The 17,102-nt window shown below is 37.4% G+C and overlaps 1 protein-coding gene across 1 annotated transcript in view; it reads left to right on the forward strand.

The window, feature by feature from the left end:
- Positions 1-17,102, forward strand: part of WASHC3 (WASH complex subunit 3) — a 50,192-nt gene that overhangs the window by 18,833 nt on the left and 14,257 nt on the right. The window contains exon 5 of the mRNA XM_044677852.1: positions 1,390-1,500. Coding sequence (XP_044533787.1) covers positions 1,390-1,500 — 111 coding nt within the window. The remainder of the gene's footprint in view (positions 1-1,389; positions 1,501-17,102) is intronic.

Consider the following 17,102-nt stretch of genomic DNA (forward strand, 5'->3'; position numbering starts at 1 on the left):
GTGATTTCAGCTCAACCTATTCATCTACATGTGGGCAGAATGTGAAATGTGCCTGAATTTTTTAGTAATACATTTAGGACTGCTAAACATTTCAGTGTGAGAGCCTTCAGGGATTTGGGGGACATTTCTTGCTAGCCTTACTTGAGATTCTGGTCAGACCCAACTCTGGTTTAAATTGTAATGATTATAGTATATGTTTTCATATAATATATGAAACAGCTAACGAACTCCCAAAGAGCAGAAGGCAGGTATGTTGTACCTGAATAGATCTCCTTATACTGAACTTTCATGAGTGAATGACTCACTACATGGTCTCTTTTGATTTGCCTAAATTTGCTTTATTAAACTAAAGACAGGTTCTGCTCTAGAGAATTTAACAGAAATGAACTGCATTGATCTGGCTTAAATTCCCACTCATTAACTTTATCCAAAGTATTTGGATGAGCAGAAGGGTTTCAGTTTACTAGAAAATTAAAATAGTTAATGTATTTTTTTTTACTTTAAAGGCCATATATCAGGGTGAAATACAGCAAGTATTGGGAGAATGTTATGACTCTTACTGAGGGGTAGCCTCACAAAAGGAGAGAGAGAGGACCAGCCTTGGGGTCATGAAGACCTGGGGCCATTTTCCCCTTCTGACACATACTAACCCTCTGACTCCAAACAAGTCACTTAACTTTTCAGTGTCCAACGTAGCTCAAGTGACACATGTTAATCTGTAATGGTGTAGGATTTCCACATTGAGTATAATACCCTACTGCTGAAGTCACAGGTCCAAATTTTTTTATTTTCCTCTAAATTAGAAACAATTATTATATGTCTGTGAAACTTTCAAAATGGAGAATTTCCTCTAAGAGATAGATTTCCATTTACTATGTAGTGGTGTTCCCAGTACCATTTTCTAAGAAGTAGAAATAGCTTTGACCAACTAAGGTGAAATATTTAGGAAGGAATCCAAATGATCCAGCTTTAGATGGTTAAGAATGTCACTTAATGACCCTAAAACAAGTTAGGTTAGTTTAATAATTTAAAGAATGATGATTTTAAAATATAATTAAAAGAATGTCTTTAAAGTATTCATATATAAAACCTATAAATTAACAATATTGAGAATTTTCAGATTTCAAAAGGAATCTTTTCCTATCACAAATAAGTCTCTCTAAAAACAGTGCTTCAAACTTGAAAATAGCCTCTTTTGAAATGTTATTGAGGTGTGCATAAATATTCTAAAATATACTGTAATCCAAATCTAGAAATATGATTTTTTCCTTTTGGGTTTAGAATTTGTTGCTTGCTTTCGAATTAGAAAAAAAGAAGCATCCTTTGTGAATAGGATGATGGTCCCCTTTTCTGAATCATATAAAGATTTATACACAATACTTTCTACAGCAGAACAATACACAAGACACTGGACCCCAGAAATGTGAAGCGGCAGCAGAACATATCTTAACTGTAGCCAAGGATCCAAGATATGCCAGATATCTCAAAATGGTTCAAGTGGTAAGCTGATTTAGTCTGTTTTCTGTGTTTAGCAACAGCTTTTGAAAGTTCTCTGAGGATTTTTTTTTCCATCTAGAAAGATTGTTAAAACTTTGAGTGGCCAAATTTTCTAATCTCCTATTTCCTGATTATGTGTAATTAATTCTCCATTTTATCATTCAGAACAATTCTTGATCTTATTTAATAACACCTATTTTTATGTCAGTAGAGGTACTTACACACAAAAAATTATAGAACCTTGAGAGCTTGAATCTTTATACTTACACGGTATGGTTTTATGTCAGTCTTTTTTTTTCCTCTTGGGAAGAATTAATCAATAGTCAATCAATTAGCAAACATTTATTAAGCATCTGCTATGGGCCGGGTACTGTGCTAAGCATTGGGGGTACAAAAAGAGGTAAAAATCAATTCTTGCCCCAAAGGAGCTTACAATCAAATGACAGAGACAACATGCAAACAAATATATGCAAATATGTTATATACAGGGTACATACAAGATGATTAACATCAGGGAGGCACTAGAATTAAGATGTATTGGGGAAGGTTTCCTATAAAAGATGGGATTTTTATTGGGACCTAAAGGAAAAGTCTTATGCAAGACCTTTTTTTCTCAAAACTAGTTATGGGACTAGTTTTAGATAGATGGAACATAAATATGTAAGGAAAATTAGTATTTAGAGAATCATACAGAATTCACTGCCAAGTTTTCCCAATGCTGATAAGAAACATCTGTCCTTTGGTGATAATTTTTTTTTTGTTTCAATGATCTATAGCATTTGTAGAAAAATAATAGATTTCTCATCCTAAATAAGGTAATGTTGAAAGCATTTAAGTCATTACTCCCATATTCTTATGGCGTGCACCAGAGTATGGAACCATTGAAGGGATACCCAGAAGAAGTATCATTCCTTGGATAGATTCAAATCATATTAACTAAAATGAGGGAGTTGGACAAGATAGCAATGAAGCCCCTTCAGTTTCAAAACTATGATTCTATGCTAACCCATTTACATCACATTTCCCAAGAACATCTTGTTGCAACTGGTCTTTAACCAATAAAGAATATGTGGCCATTTCTCAGAGAATAACATTGTTTATTAGCAATCTGCTAGTAAAGAATGGATCTTTTGTGAATTCCTCCTTAAGTGAAAGACTACTGAGCCTTGACTCTCTCCTTTAAAGGGAGGGGTGGCCTCTTTCTAGTTGGCCTGCCAGTTTGACCTTTGGTCTCTCTGAAGGTCCTCATTGGTGGATGTTTTGAAAGAGGAGGTGGACTTAGAGACCTCAACTCCTCTTTCATTACTTCATCACCAGGGAGATCTGTCTGTATCACATAAAGAAAATGCCAGCATACTTTATTTTAACCTACCAGTGAAAGTGGCTGACCCACCTTACTTTCAAAAGGGGTAAAATTCACAATGGCTTATCAGCTCTGCCTACAAAAATGCCTTTAATCCTTTCAAAACAAAAGGTCCCAGCCCAGGCTGACCGTTTGGGTCCTAGGATTAATCTTAGCTTGGAAGCACTGCCTATGGTGGGGGGTTGGGGAGCGCTAAAGTTCTTGAGAAAATGATTTCACATAGAAATATTACTAATAATGCAATTCAATATTAATCTTCCTCAATCTAAAACTTTTTGTTTTCTTCTTTAGTCTAGATGTGCTCAGGGGGTCAATAATAGTTATTAAGCTCCTACTATGTGCAGGCATTATGTAAGCACTGGGGATAACAAATATAGGCAAAAGACAATACCTGGTCTCAAGGAGACCAAAAGAAAATTGAGTTTCATTTTTATACTCAATAGTTGGACAAATTTTCACCAAATATATTTCAGTTATCCTGCTGTTGTTTTTTTTTTAATATTTATGATATGTATATATTTTTTTCCTTCCTTTCATTTCTGAATATATCCCTTTGCACCATTCACTGTAACAAAAAATGGTGCTGGGAGGTGGGAAATGGGGAAAACTAACCAACTGCTTTTCTCCCTTCTTTGCTGAAATGGAGGAATATAGGAATGGAACTCTGCGTAGACTGTTAGACTTAGTTGATATTCTGGTTAGTTTTGCTGAACTCCTTTTTGTCTTTGTTATTTTTTGTTAAAAGGGTTGGTTCTCTTGGGGAGGGTGGGAAAAGGACATTTTTGGAGGTGAAAGTAATACAAAAACAAAAAATGTCAATAAAAATTTTTTTTAACTAACCACGTCTGGCAGTGTATGCAGTCTTCTATTCACCTTGCCCCTTATGTCTGCCAAAGAAGTTAGGGGAAGTACATTTTATCAAGTTTTCTTTGGGGCTAAGATTGGTCATAATTCCATAGCATCCAGTACTATTCTTTCCATTTATAGTGTTGGTGGTTACTGTGTACATTGGTTTCCATCTACATCATTATAAATCTAATTGTGTTCCTGTGACTTCTTCATATTTATTTTTTCTGACAGTACAGTAAATAGTCCATTACATTCATAGATCACAATCTGTTTAGCCATTCTCAAATGTCTGTGTCCCATTTCTTTTTCCAGACAACCTCTTATATCTTCATTTCTATTCAAACTTTAATTTTACAATGCTTGTTTCTAAGCGTGCTTAAAGGACTGAACTGCCCAGAGCAACTTGTTTCCCTGCAGGCTTGGCAGAAAAGAATGAATTGCCCATCAAAGGCAGTTGGCCTAGAAGAGAGACCATTAGATAATGTAGCTCTTGGCCTAGCAGGACTCCAGGCTTCAGTTCTAGTGAGGGTGAATATCAAGACAGAACTTACCAAGAGCTGCAAAAAGGCACTGATATCGATGTTTCTGTAATAGCCTTCTGACATAAATAACCACGGAAGCTTCATTTGTGTCCATATTCTTCATGTTATCAGGGAAAATGAAATCTTTTTTGGGAAAAAAAAATGAGGATGTGTTTAAGGAAGAAGTGGCTTTGAAGGAATGAATGAATGTATGATGTTTGTGTAAAGCACTGTACTGAACACTGAGGCTACAAATAGAGAAGCAAGACTATCCCTCCTGTAGAAACTCCCATTCTAACGGGGGAGGCCACAGCCATACGTTTAGAGGAAGTTTCCACTTCCCATCTAATGGAAAGGTCCTAGGGTACTTCTACCACAGCAGTAAAACAAACAGGAAGGCATCATTTTTGCTGTCGTCTCCATTAAGAAAGCCTTTTCCTTTCCTAACATTGAGGTCTTTGGTGGGAGGAGACTCACTTTTCCAGACTCTCAGAAATGTGGGTTCAGAGGAGGTGAGGCTGAGATCAGTTTCACAAAGCTGTTGAGGCTGAACTAGAGGTAGGGCCGATGGTTCAGGGGGGGATACTAGTGCACCCCATCTTGAGCTCAGGGTCCTGGACTGACTCTACCAGGAGCAGAGTGGTTGAGGTAATTTGACTAGCCCAATAAATGCCATTTGCTGTCTCTTCTTCAGAGTGCTTTGCTGCTTCAGCTAGACTGACTTGCCTTTTCCATTGGTGGCAATTAATATAAGTTGAAGCTGGGGGAGACATCAGGCAGAGTAGAATCCTGACCTCTGAGGTAAGTGGAAGATGGAAAAAAATAGACATAGAATGAAGGGAAGAAATACTATTTAGACTTACTTGTCAAGAAGCTCTTTACAGAGGACTAGACTTTCTAAGGAAGAAATAATTTCTTATGGTCCAGAGAACAGTGATATGGATACACAGGTATTTTCAGGAGAGAGGACACCATAAGTAAAAAGAAGAGATAATAGTGGTCATTGGTGACTCATTGCTGAGTTCTTGGAGAAATTATCAACCTATATTAAAGTCTTTTGTCTTCCCCAGCACATGTATTTGAGACATGATGGAAAACCTCCCAATACCTGCTACTGTTGTTGATTTATGTGGATACAAAGGCTACCGTCAGAAGGAACTAAATCATTAGAATTATGAGGTTTCTGAGTAAAAAACTGAAGACAAAGATGATGGACTTTTTTAGACAGGTGTGGAATGTACCTAATAAAATATAATTGGCTAGAGTCCATCAGAAATCATGAAGTTAAACTGGAAATGGAGGAGAAATAATAGAACTGCCCAGATGGGTCTGTCAGACCCATACCATTGAAAGTTTCAGGATATATAGCATAGGAAGAATGATAAAAGAAATGACCAATTCTCACTCAAAGGTGAGAGTGTCCAAGAATAGAACCAGCAGTAAAACATTATCCTCACTTAGCTATACAAAGAAGTAAAAAGTATAAGAAATTCACCTGATGTGCTAGAAAATACAAAAAGACAAACTTGGCCAGAAAGCTATGACTAAGACGAGCAACTTGAGACTCATGACTAGAATATGGTGCAGGAGGGCTTGTCTTATTTCAAAAGGAACAGAATTGATCATAGGGATAGTGGCAGTGATGGAAAGCCGGCTCTGAAAGACGTGAGTTCAGGTCCCATCTCTCAACTGTATGCCCTTGGACAAGTCAAATCTCACTATAAATTGCAGAGAAGATGTTAATCTATATTGGTAGAGAGAGGGGCCTTGCAAAGAAATTGCAAGTCCAGCCCTATCTCCAGCTCATCTGAGGCAATTCAGCAACTTGAAGGGAAGAAGCATATAGAATTTGAATGAAGAGCAACTAATTATGAAAAGGCAACATTGGCTTTAGCAGTTAGTTGTAATTGATCATCCCAGTATCACTTTTAGTGCCATAGAAGGACACAAGTAAAGTAATATTTTAATCCCACAATGCAACAGATTTGTAGTGAGAATCACACTTTACTCAGAGGTTGCCTGAGAGGGCTTGTAAGACATTGATAGGAACTGGGAAAAATGCAATTGTGGATTTTCTTTAATAAAAGACTTGTTTTCATTCCCTTTTCAATAAAATTGTAATATAACATTAATGTGTCCAACTTTTTCAAAATGCCTAAAGATGATTAAATCCCAAGAACTAACAGTAATATGCTATTTTGAAACACAGAATGTTCTTGTCATTGTAAATGTTTTTTTTCTAGCAAGTTCCCAAGGTATTTTATAACTTCACAGGGCCCCTATAGAAGAGCTCTAAGAATTATAATTTCTAATGCCTCTGCTTCCTATGCATATGGATGTAAGTGAAAAGAATGATGAAAATCTTACTCCTTTAAATAACTTTTTCTTGTACCCATTTTACAGAGCATTAATTTCTAGCTATCTTCAGTTACCCTTGTGACTGCCATTTGAATACTCTCCAAAGTGTCCTTGAAAATTAAGCACTTTAGGGGGCAGCTGGGTAGCTTAGTGGATTGAGAGCCAGGCCTAGAGACAGGAGATCCTGGGTTCAAATCTGATCTCAGACACTTCCCAGCTGTGTGACCCTGGGCAAGTCACTTGACCCCCCCACCATTGCCTACCCTTACCACTCTTCTGCCTTGGAGCCAATACACAGTATTGACTCCAAGATGGAAGGTGAGGGTTTAAAAAAAAAAATTAAGCACTTTAGATGCAGATATATATTGCACATAGTTTAACAATGAATAGCTCAAGAGTTTTAGAAATCTTGGACCTTTTAATGCTCATCATAACCATTTATTCTTTCTTGCATGTAATAATAGGAAAGTTGAATTTTACAGACATGTAGGTTCACATCTTAGCTAGGCGCACATCTCTTGGCAATTAAATCCGAAGACCATTTATCATTTTAATTTTATTTTTGTTTACCTTATATTTAGAATGAAGTAAGGATGACTAGCAGAAGGGAGAACCAGGAATAAGACTCTGGAATAGGAAGAAGAGTAAGATCTAGAATAGAATCTAGGCAGCAACCACCTACCTGAGAGGATCCTCTGGAGTTTTCTCTGTGGCCATTTGTTTGAATTCCAAACATATCCTGTACACAGGATATAGTTTGACTATTGTGACAGTACATTTTTCCTGATAATATTCAAAGCTCTTATTTAAATGGCATTTGTGGGGTCAGCTAAGTGTCTCAGTGAATTGAGAGCCAGGCCTAGAGATGAGAAGTCCTGGGTTAAACTGTGGCCTCAGACACTTCCTAGCTGTGTCACCCTGGGCAAGTCACTTAACCCACATTGCCTAGCACTTAACATTCTTCTGCCCTTTGAACCATTATACAGTATTCATTCTAGGATAGAAGATGAAGTTTGGTTTGTTTGTTTGTTTTTAATGGCCTTTGTGTGATATGTAAGAATCAATTGTACGTTAGTAGGTAAACCATCAAGAGTAATTATTAGTTAAATCAAGATTATTGCTATTCTTATTATTTTAATGTAAAGTGCTTTTAGTCTGTGGAAAATATTTATCTTTTGTCTATAAACCGTAAGAAGATCTAAAATTCTTGATCATATTTCAAAGAATAGTCATATACCAATAAGATAAGCATGGGAGATACTCCCCATTAAAGCCACAGAACAATTTCTAGCTACTGTACTCTGAAACTCTGTTTTTATAGTATGTCTCACACCTGAATTTTTTTAAGTCACTGACATTTTTTATTCCTCTGGCAGATTATTATCATATTTGTGTTTGGTTTTTTTTTTTAAGATTTTGTGGTAAGGAACTTAAGTAAAAAATTAAAGGAAAATTTGAATACCCAGCAATGAGAGTTTTTTGGGTTTTTTGGTTTTGTTTTTTTTTAAGATTGTATCTCCCTGTCTTGCCCAGGCTACAAATATAGCAGCCATTCACAGGCTGATCCCATTGTTCTCTTTCTGGACTAGGCCACTTTGCCCTTCCTTCAGTAACCCATTGGCCCCCAATTGTCAGGGACTCACCATATTGGTACTAGACGTTAGTGCAAACACCCCAACATCTTTAACTCCCAAGTTCAAGGCATCTACCCCTTAGCCTTCTCTCCACTCTACCTCCCAGTTCCTATCCCCAGCAGTGATTCCAGGTGTGGGCCACTTCTCCCAGCACTTTAAAAATAATTAAGAAAATACATAAGGTATTAAATATGTTGAAACATAATGAGCAGAAGTGTTTCTGAAATAATTTATCTAACATATTTTGGTGCCACTGGTATGAAGGGACTAGGGGTTGAGGAGGAAGGGCAGGGAAGTGTTGTTATGTGCCGAATTACTATATTGAGACAGTAGAAATTTTGGCAGAAATATTCCTTTCAAGCTGTAACTTTCCATTCTTAATCTCAGTTTATATACCTTTTGTGGGAAGGAAGCATCTTGCCAAGCTTTCACACAATTTACTTCAGCTGCTTTATGACCCAACTACAGAATTATTTTTCTAAAAGGGCAATTTAGATGATGGGTTTTGGATGAAATATCATAAAAAAAAAGTCACATCTAGCAATGAGAAGAACATTTAACAGAAAGAAATCATGACTCAGATTATACATTTTTTACATTAGCCTTTTAAAGAAATTCTCAGTTCCCATCTATTGTTGGTATCATTAGTATAAAGTTCTTCTATCATAGCTACTAAGGAGCCCTTTTGAAGTTGTACCATAATGCTCTTTATTTTAAACATGGAGTTAAATGATATAAACTTTTTTTCTTTTAATAACTATACACTTGTTTAGTGGTTCTCAAATTTTAATCTACCTGCCTTCTGGTTTCTTTCCCTTGATCTTGCCCTTGCCAAAAAATAAAAAGAGAGAATACATAGCATTTCTAGACTGTTAAGGATAAGATGATAAAATCTTAATTTGTACTAACCGATATCAGCAATATCAGGCACAGTATTAGATAAAGTACTTGACACAATTGAGCTCCTAATTAAAATTTCCCTTAAATTCCCTTTTTTTTCAATCAACAAAAATTCACCTTGTCTTCTCCTATCTCACCTACATCCCATCTTGAGAAAGAAAAGCATAATTCCTGTTACAAACATATATAGTAAAAGCAAAAGAAATTCCCACATTAGCTATGTTCCTAAAGACATCTCAGTCCTGCACACCTCTCTATCACAGGTGGTAGCATGTTTTATCATGAGTCCTATGGAATTATAGTCATGTGTTGATCAGAGCTCCTTAGTCTTTTCAAGTTACTTGTTCTTATAATATTGTCATGTAAATAATTCTCATGATTCTGGTCACTTCACTCTGTATCAGTTCATACAAATCTTCCCAAGTTTCATTTAAACTATCCCCATTATCATTTCTTGCAGCAGAAAAGTATTCCATCACATGTACATGTCATAATTTATTCATCTATTCCCCAACTAATGGGCACTTCTTCAATTCCCAATTCTTTGTTTTGATTAGAACTAATCTCTTCCCTTAATCTATGCTCCCTCTTATTCCTGCTTTTTCTTTTTCTTCCTTCTTCCCTGTTGAGTGGCATGTATTTTTCTATTCGACTCCATGTATTTGTGTATTCTTCCCTCATTTGACCAGTTCAAGTGTGTATGTTTCAACCCTTTTCCCCTATCCATTTGTCCTATTGACTTCTGCTTTCCTACCACACTTAAGTGAGATAATTTTCTCAGTCTTTCCTCTACTTTTCCTCCCTCCTCTTCCCTTCCTTTTCATTCTTCTTTTATGTTCATCAATATAATGGAACCATTCCCAGGCCTTTTATCTCATTAGACACTATGATCCTTGTTACTGAAGGGTTCTGAGGGGACACATGTATTTTATTCCCATATTAGAATATAAACACTTTATCCTCATTTAGTCCTTTGTTATTATTAACTTCTTTTGGTTTCTCTTGACTCCTGTGTTTGTATTTTGAACTTTATACACAGCTCTGGTCTTTTCATCAAGAAAGCTTCTGTTTCATTAAAGGTTCATTTTTTTCCCCCTGTAAAATTACTGTTTTGCTAGTAAACCTATATCCTTTGCAACTTGGGGTTGCTAAGTCATACATGATCCTGACTGTGGTTCCTTGGGACTTGAATTACTTCTTTCTGACTGCTTGCAGTATCATTTCTTTGACCTGGAAGCTCTGGATTTTGACTACTGCGTTCCTGGGCGTTTCATTTTGAGGGTTTTTTTAGCCTGTGACCAGTGGATTCTTTCTATCTCCATTTTGCTATCTGCTGTTAAGAAATGTGGGCACTTGTCTTTTATGATTTCTTAAAATAATAGTCTAAGCTCTTTTTTCTACTCATGGCTTTTCAGTGCTTTCTGAAATTCTCTTTCTTTGACTTGTTTTCTAGGGAAGTTAATTGACTAAAACATACCTCACCCTTTTCCCCACTCCACCCCAGCCCCACCCCCCAGCCTTTTGGCATTGCTTTAATCTAGCATGTCCCAACGTCTTAGTGTAGTTTTAATCTAGTGCCAGAAGAGGAGCAGGAGATCACATAAAGCTGCCCTAAGACTCTTGGGACACACATATTTCCTTTTTTTTTTTTTTTTCATATTTCTTTTTTCTTATGGAGTCATTGGTTTCTATTTGGAACACTAATATTCAGGGAGCTTGGTGCTTATGGAAGATTTTGAATCTCTTCTGCCAACTTGTTAATTCACCCTTTCCAATTCTTTCTTCCATGATTCACATGTCTTTTCTAATTTTTTCCTTTAGTTCTCTCATTTCATTTATAAAAAATACTTTAGCTTTAAAAAAAAAATTCTTGCTTTATCTCTTCCAGGAATTCCAGTTGAACTTATTGCCCAAGCACTGTTTTTCTTTGAAGCTTTTGCTTGTAAAGGTTTTGGAGTCATTCTCTTCTTCTGGGTTATGTCTTAAATGTTTCTGCCATCATAATAGTTTTTTATTGTGAGATTATTTTTTTGTTTACTTATTTTTCCAGCCTACTCTTTGACTTGAGACTTCAAACTGAGGCTAGATTCCATGCACTTCTGAAGAGAAGGTCTGAGCTAGTTTTGCTACTGCTTTCTTGGAGTATCGAATGTTGTGTTATTCTAGGATCTCAGGTCCAGGTCAGGTTCAGAACCTGAAAGCTTTCAATGTTTTCAAAATGGTCTGACCACTTCTTGAACTTTACATATCCCTAACCTAGGTTTGGGTCTGATCAGTGAACTTGTGGACTTAGCTCCTCTAGAGTTCTAGACTACTGCTGGACTCATCCACTCAGCAGAACTGCAGAAAGCTGTTAGGCCCCTTCTTTAAGATCTGAGATCATTCCTTGTTCTAAGACCCAAATTCTCTTTTTCTGGCTTGATCCTATCCCATCCCTAGCCTCCACAGAGGCTATGTCTCCTCTGTCTCTTCTTACCAGTCTGGGCTAAACATGACTCAGTAATTTTTTTCTTGGACTTCTTAATCAGGACTAAGTGTGGTATATTTTCCAGATCTTTTTGAAGCTGAGGAAACTGAGAGAAGAATCTCATTTAATTTCTTCTTGCTACTTGGCCATATTGGCCACACCTCTAAGTGTTTTCTAAAAGATGGATCAGCCTGTCTAAGGTTAGGGTTTAGGGGAAGTGGTGATAAGAGAAAGAAAGGAGGAGCTCTGAAAAGAAAGTAAGCTTCAGGTAGTAAATATAGGAGTTCTGATGCTGAAGATATTCACTAACTCCTATCTCCCATCTAGTGGAAACCACTCTTTCTCTTGCTCTGGTCAAGATTCTTGGTGTGACACAAGAGACAGCATCAGTAAAGTATAAGACAGTTTCCCTTAATTGAACCACATCAACAACTGATATGTTTAAAGAACTTCATTAACAGTTTCCTTTTCTGTTAGTAATCTAACAGGAATGATTATATTAAGGAAAGATGCTTATCAAAATAATTAAAGTTCTTGAGATACAATGATTTTTCTATTGATATGGGGCAAAGGCACTGACTGAAAATTATCTATGCCTACCATATACATGCTCGAAGTTGCCTAAACAATTTTTTTTTTAACTCTTAACTTCCATGTTACACTGTAAAGTCTGGGCAATTGAGATTAAGTGAGTTGCCCAGCGTCACACAACAAGGATGTGTCTGAGGTCAGATTTGAACCCAGAACCTTCCATCTCCAGGCCTGACTCTATCCATCAAGTCACCTTGTTGCCCCCTGCCTGAATCTCAATACTTTATTATTATTGCTGAAGTGCTTCCAGGTGCCCATGTTGAATATAGTTTGATGATGAACATTTTGTATGATTTAGTGATAAATCTATACTTTTCTTTCTTTTTCCTGCCTAGAGATACTGGCCTGTGATTAACTCCATTAACTAAAGACAACATACTAAGAGGCCAAGGCCATAAATTCAATTTCTAAATGAATCAGTGATCTGTAGTCTGCGCCATGGCCACAGCAAGCAGCCTTCCCCTGCTGGCTGACCCTAAAGGGGTCCCATTGCTTCCCCAGGAGTCAGAGTGAGAAAGTTGAAAGGGATACATTGCACTACGCTCTGCTGTGCACCAGGATTAACTTCAACAGAGAACAATCACGCATTCATTACAGCCCTTTCAGTGCAAGTGGGGGGTGTTTCTTTCAGATGTTTTCAGACAGTTAGATAGAGGAACAGGTAAGGACAAGTGAGCCCTTCTTTGAAGAAAACCTGAAATGAGAAGTCCCAGCCTTACCCAGGGCGTAACTCAGGGGGCCAGTTAGTCTCTTAACAAAAGAATCTCCAAGAGGTTCCATTTAGTAACTCCCTCCAAGTGCCTAAAATCAATTTATAGAGCTTTAATTTACATATGGCTTTTCAAGAATAATTTTTTTTTAACAGTAAGGAAGACTATATGGGGAAAAAACTGCCTTTTCACATATGGAATCTTCCTGTTTACTAGGCCAAGTACGAAATCCGTTTTTGACCTAAGTTTTGTGACTTGATGAGGGAGAAAAATTGTCCTCCACAACACTAGAATCCTTTCCCTAAAGTCATAATCACTTCCATTTCTTTATCAAGTTAAGGTTTACAAATCCACAGGCATTTTTTCATTCAATCCTCATAACAACCCTGTGAGGTAAATAGTACAAACATTATTTGTACCCATGTTACCAATGAGGAACAAATGCATCCAACAGATTTACCCAAGATCCTGCACTTGCTTAATAGTGGAGCCAGAATCTGAACTCAGGCTTTCTGGGCCCCAAGCTCAGTCCTTTCCCCATTGTATCAAACTGCCTTGAATCAGGCAATACGGAGGACCTCCGAGGGGCCAGCAGTTGTGTCTTTTTTCCCCAAATTTTAGCATCTGAAGGTTTTGCGTGATGGAAGATAAGATTGGGCCATTGAGAACTGAACTACTTAGGAGTCTGTTCTTGACCAAACTGCAACTTCTCTGATACTTGCAAATTTTTGCTTGATCTCCTTGCTACGAAAAAGTAGTATGTTAACTTTAAATTGATTTGATAATAGACAAGTAAGAAGTTGATTCTGCTGAGTCCAATATTTACTCATTCTTTAAATATCACTATTCTAGATAACTAACTTGGAGCAAAGTGTCTAACAGGCATTTATTTGCTTATTTATTTAAAACTCTTACCTTCTATTCTAGAATCGTTACTAAGTATCAATTTTTAAAAAATCCTTATCAATTCTAAGGGAGAAGAAGTAAGGGCTAGACAATTAGGGTTAAGTGACTTGCCCAGGGCCACACAATTTGAAGCTTTAAACTTTTCATCCATCCAAGTGAAAACTGCCAAATGATGGTGTGCTAGCCTATTGCAATTTGGTCAATAGAGATTTTCTTTCTTCTGTGTAGACTATTTTATACAAAAATATTCCCCCTCTATGAAACACTAGTCTGACATTTTGTAATACTCAGGCACCATCTGACATATGACCAGGTTGCAGGCATATGTAGAACCAGAAAGAAGGTAGGGCAGAACAGCTATAGTTACCTAATGATCTCTTATGCCAGCTTGGAGTTGAAACTATAGCATCTGGGGATAGCGCTGACTGTCTCCACTACTGCAAAAGATGGGCTGCAAAGGTTTTTAAATTCTATCCATCTATTTAGCCAACTATTTCTCCCTTTGTTAGCATAACAGAGTAAATCGTCTTCAGATTTTCCATTCTTTATTTGTTAATTAAATTGTTGTCATTTCAGTTCACAAACCTAGGAAGAAAATCACAAAATGTACTGCATGCTTGAGTTTTAAAAATCAGCTGCATGAAGAGAGGGGATGAGGGAAGTGTGGTTAGACAATAGGGCCTGGGCACTGGAGCCAGGATTATAGAGGACAGTCTTAATTCAACATGAGTTACAACTTGACATGACAGCCAAAGAAATGGCTGGTTTCTTAAATTGCATTGAGGGGCATTATGTTCACCATAAAAGAACCGATTCTCCCACCACACTGCATTCTGGTCCCATCACATCTGGAGCAGATGTTCAGTTCTGGGCACCACATTTGAGGAAAGACATTGCCAAGCTGAAGTACATCCATCTGAAGGAAAAGAATCTGGCTGTTGAGAGGGAGACTGTGCCATGGAAGGAACAGCTGAGGGAACTTCACATTGTTTAGCCTGGAGAAGAGGAGAGAGTAACAATATTAAAAGGTTAATTATTTGGAAGAGGGGTTGAGACTTGTTCTGTTCGACCCCAGGTGGCAAAACCAGGTCTAAAGAAGTTGCTGCAAGTAGAAATACTTCTTAAGAATTAAGAATCAGCTAGGTAGCTCAGTAGTTAGAGCACTGGGTTGGCCTAGAGTTAGGATGACTCATCTTCCTGAGTTCGAATTCAGCTTCAGATGCTTACTAGCTGTATAACCCTGGACAAGTCACTTTCCTCTGTCTCACATGTCTCATCTATAAAGTAAGCTAGAGAAGGAAATGACAAGTCACTCCAGCACCTTTGCCAAGAAAACCTCAAATAGGGTCACCAAGAGTTGGACATGATTGAAATGACTCAACAACAAAAACAATTAAGAATGGTTCAGAAGTGGACTGAGCTGCTTTGAGAAGATTCCTGTTACTGCAGATCTCCAAGCAGTGGCTAGATAATCATTCATTGGGAATTCCTATTCAGATGCCGATTGAAATAAATGAGTTCTTGCAGTCTCTTCCAACTCTTTGCATCTGCTTTTCTGGAGTGGTACTGTGAAAAGAAACAATTTATATATCTTAAAACAGATGATGGTCCTTTACAGTTCCCCCCCCCCCAAATTACTCTTAGGTTAAGCTTTTAGGAAAATTTCAACAGAGCATAAAGGGACTTAGCAGGGTACTTCCTATTAACACTAATAACAAATCAGTGTATATCTTGGCAAATGATAAACTCCCAAACATAAGTTTCTGTGATGCAATAAAGAACTTATATTTAACTCTTAGTGCTGTAGTCATAATCTCAGTAGTCTGGTTTCTTTACACACTTTCTCCAGTGACGCAAGTCCAGACGGGATTTTCTGGAATATCAGCCCTACGGCTGCCTTTTCTCCTCCTCTTTACTTACCTTGGACATGCTACAATTATCTCATGCCAAAAAAAATCCCACAGCTCAGTATACTTGGGTTTTGAGGTCGCTCGTGTCCTCCTTAGACCACCAGTAGCTCTGTCCTTTGGAAATCAGAAATGAGGCTCTTTTCTTTTGGATGTCTAACAAGCCATGCAGTGTTTTCTCTGACCTCTGAAACAGAAGAGAGCACAAGAACAAATTTTCTGGGCAGCAGTATGGCAGCTCAAAATGTCCTTCCTTCTGGTGCCAGACGATCCTTGGGTATTAGGAATTGTGCATTGTGTCTTTTGTACAAAGGTGGTGATCACAATGAAGTCTCTAGCAGGATAGGTGCTAAAAAGGTGGCTTGCTTTTTCCCCCCATAGCCTTGACCATATCAAGTTTGAACCAAAGCTCTTCCATACTCCCCACACATCTCTACTGAACCAGCTTTCCATTAATTCCAGGAAACACGTTAATATAAGGTGCTTGTGAATCCAAACTTCTTCATCCGTCAATCCCTATCTCTCCTTTCATTTCCTTTGCCATGTTTTAGGAAACATTCTTTCCTCTTTTCTCCTTCGCCCTCTTTTTCTGTTTTCTTGGACTCGTATCTTGTTTGTCTAACCTTTCGTGTGATAGCCTGTGGATTATACCGAAGTCAAATTAAAGCAAGCAGTTGGATTTGTAGAAAGATTTCATACTATCAAGCCAAGGTGAAAGAATCTGAGAGGTTTCTTTTTTAAAAGAAATATGATGTTAACTACCACTTTACAGTTCCTCTGTTAGCTCTCCAGTGTTCCTACTAATATATTTTAAAATTAAGCTTGACATTCTAAAGGTGCCAAATTTTTCATTGACCTTGGGGTACTCACAACACCATCCCTCAAGTAATCTATTGACTCCCTCCTAATCAGAGAGTTAACATCACAGTGATACACCTAAGGCTTATTACTTTGAAGAAGTGCTAATTGGCCATGTTCTTGGTCATCTTGACTAAATTTAAATAATTTAATATCAAACATCCCTAGTAGGCAACTTTTTCCTAGAAGGAAATTCCTTCTTTTTTTTTAAACCCTCATTTTCTTAGTAACAACCCCAAGACAAAAGGGCAAGGGCTAGGCAAATAGGGTTAAGCAATTTATCCACAATCTCACAGTCAGAAAGTGTATGAAACCACATTTGAATCCAAGTCCTCCCGACTCCAAGTCCGACTCTATTTACTGTGCCACCTAGGTGCCCTTTTTCATTCCTTCTTGACTTAGATTTCTTTTGAACCCATTGCGATATGTACTTATTACAATAGTCTGCCAAAAGTATGACTTGAACTCTAGTCTTGGGGTTGTCTTACTATCCACTACTTTATGCTAGTTAAATTAGGTAGTAGGAGGAGTAAGAGGAAAG

Source organism: Gracilinanus agilis, chromosome 5 (genome assembly GCF_016433145.1).
Source record: "Gracilinanus agilis isolate LMUSP501 chromosome 5, AgileGrace, whole genome shotgun sequence".
In the NCBI taxonomy this organism is placed as follows: Eukaryota; Metazoa; Chordata; class Mammalia; order Didelphimorphia; family Didelphidae; genus Gracilinanus; species Gracilinanus agilis.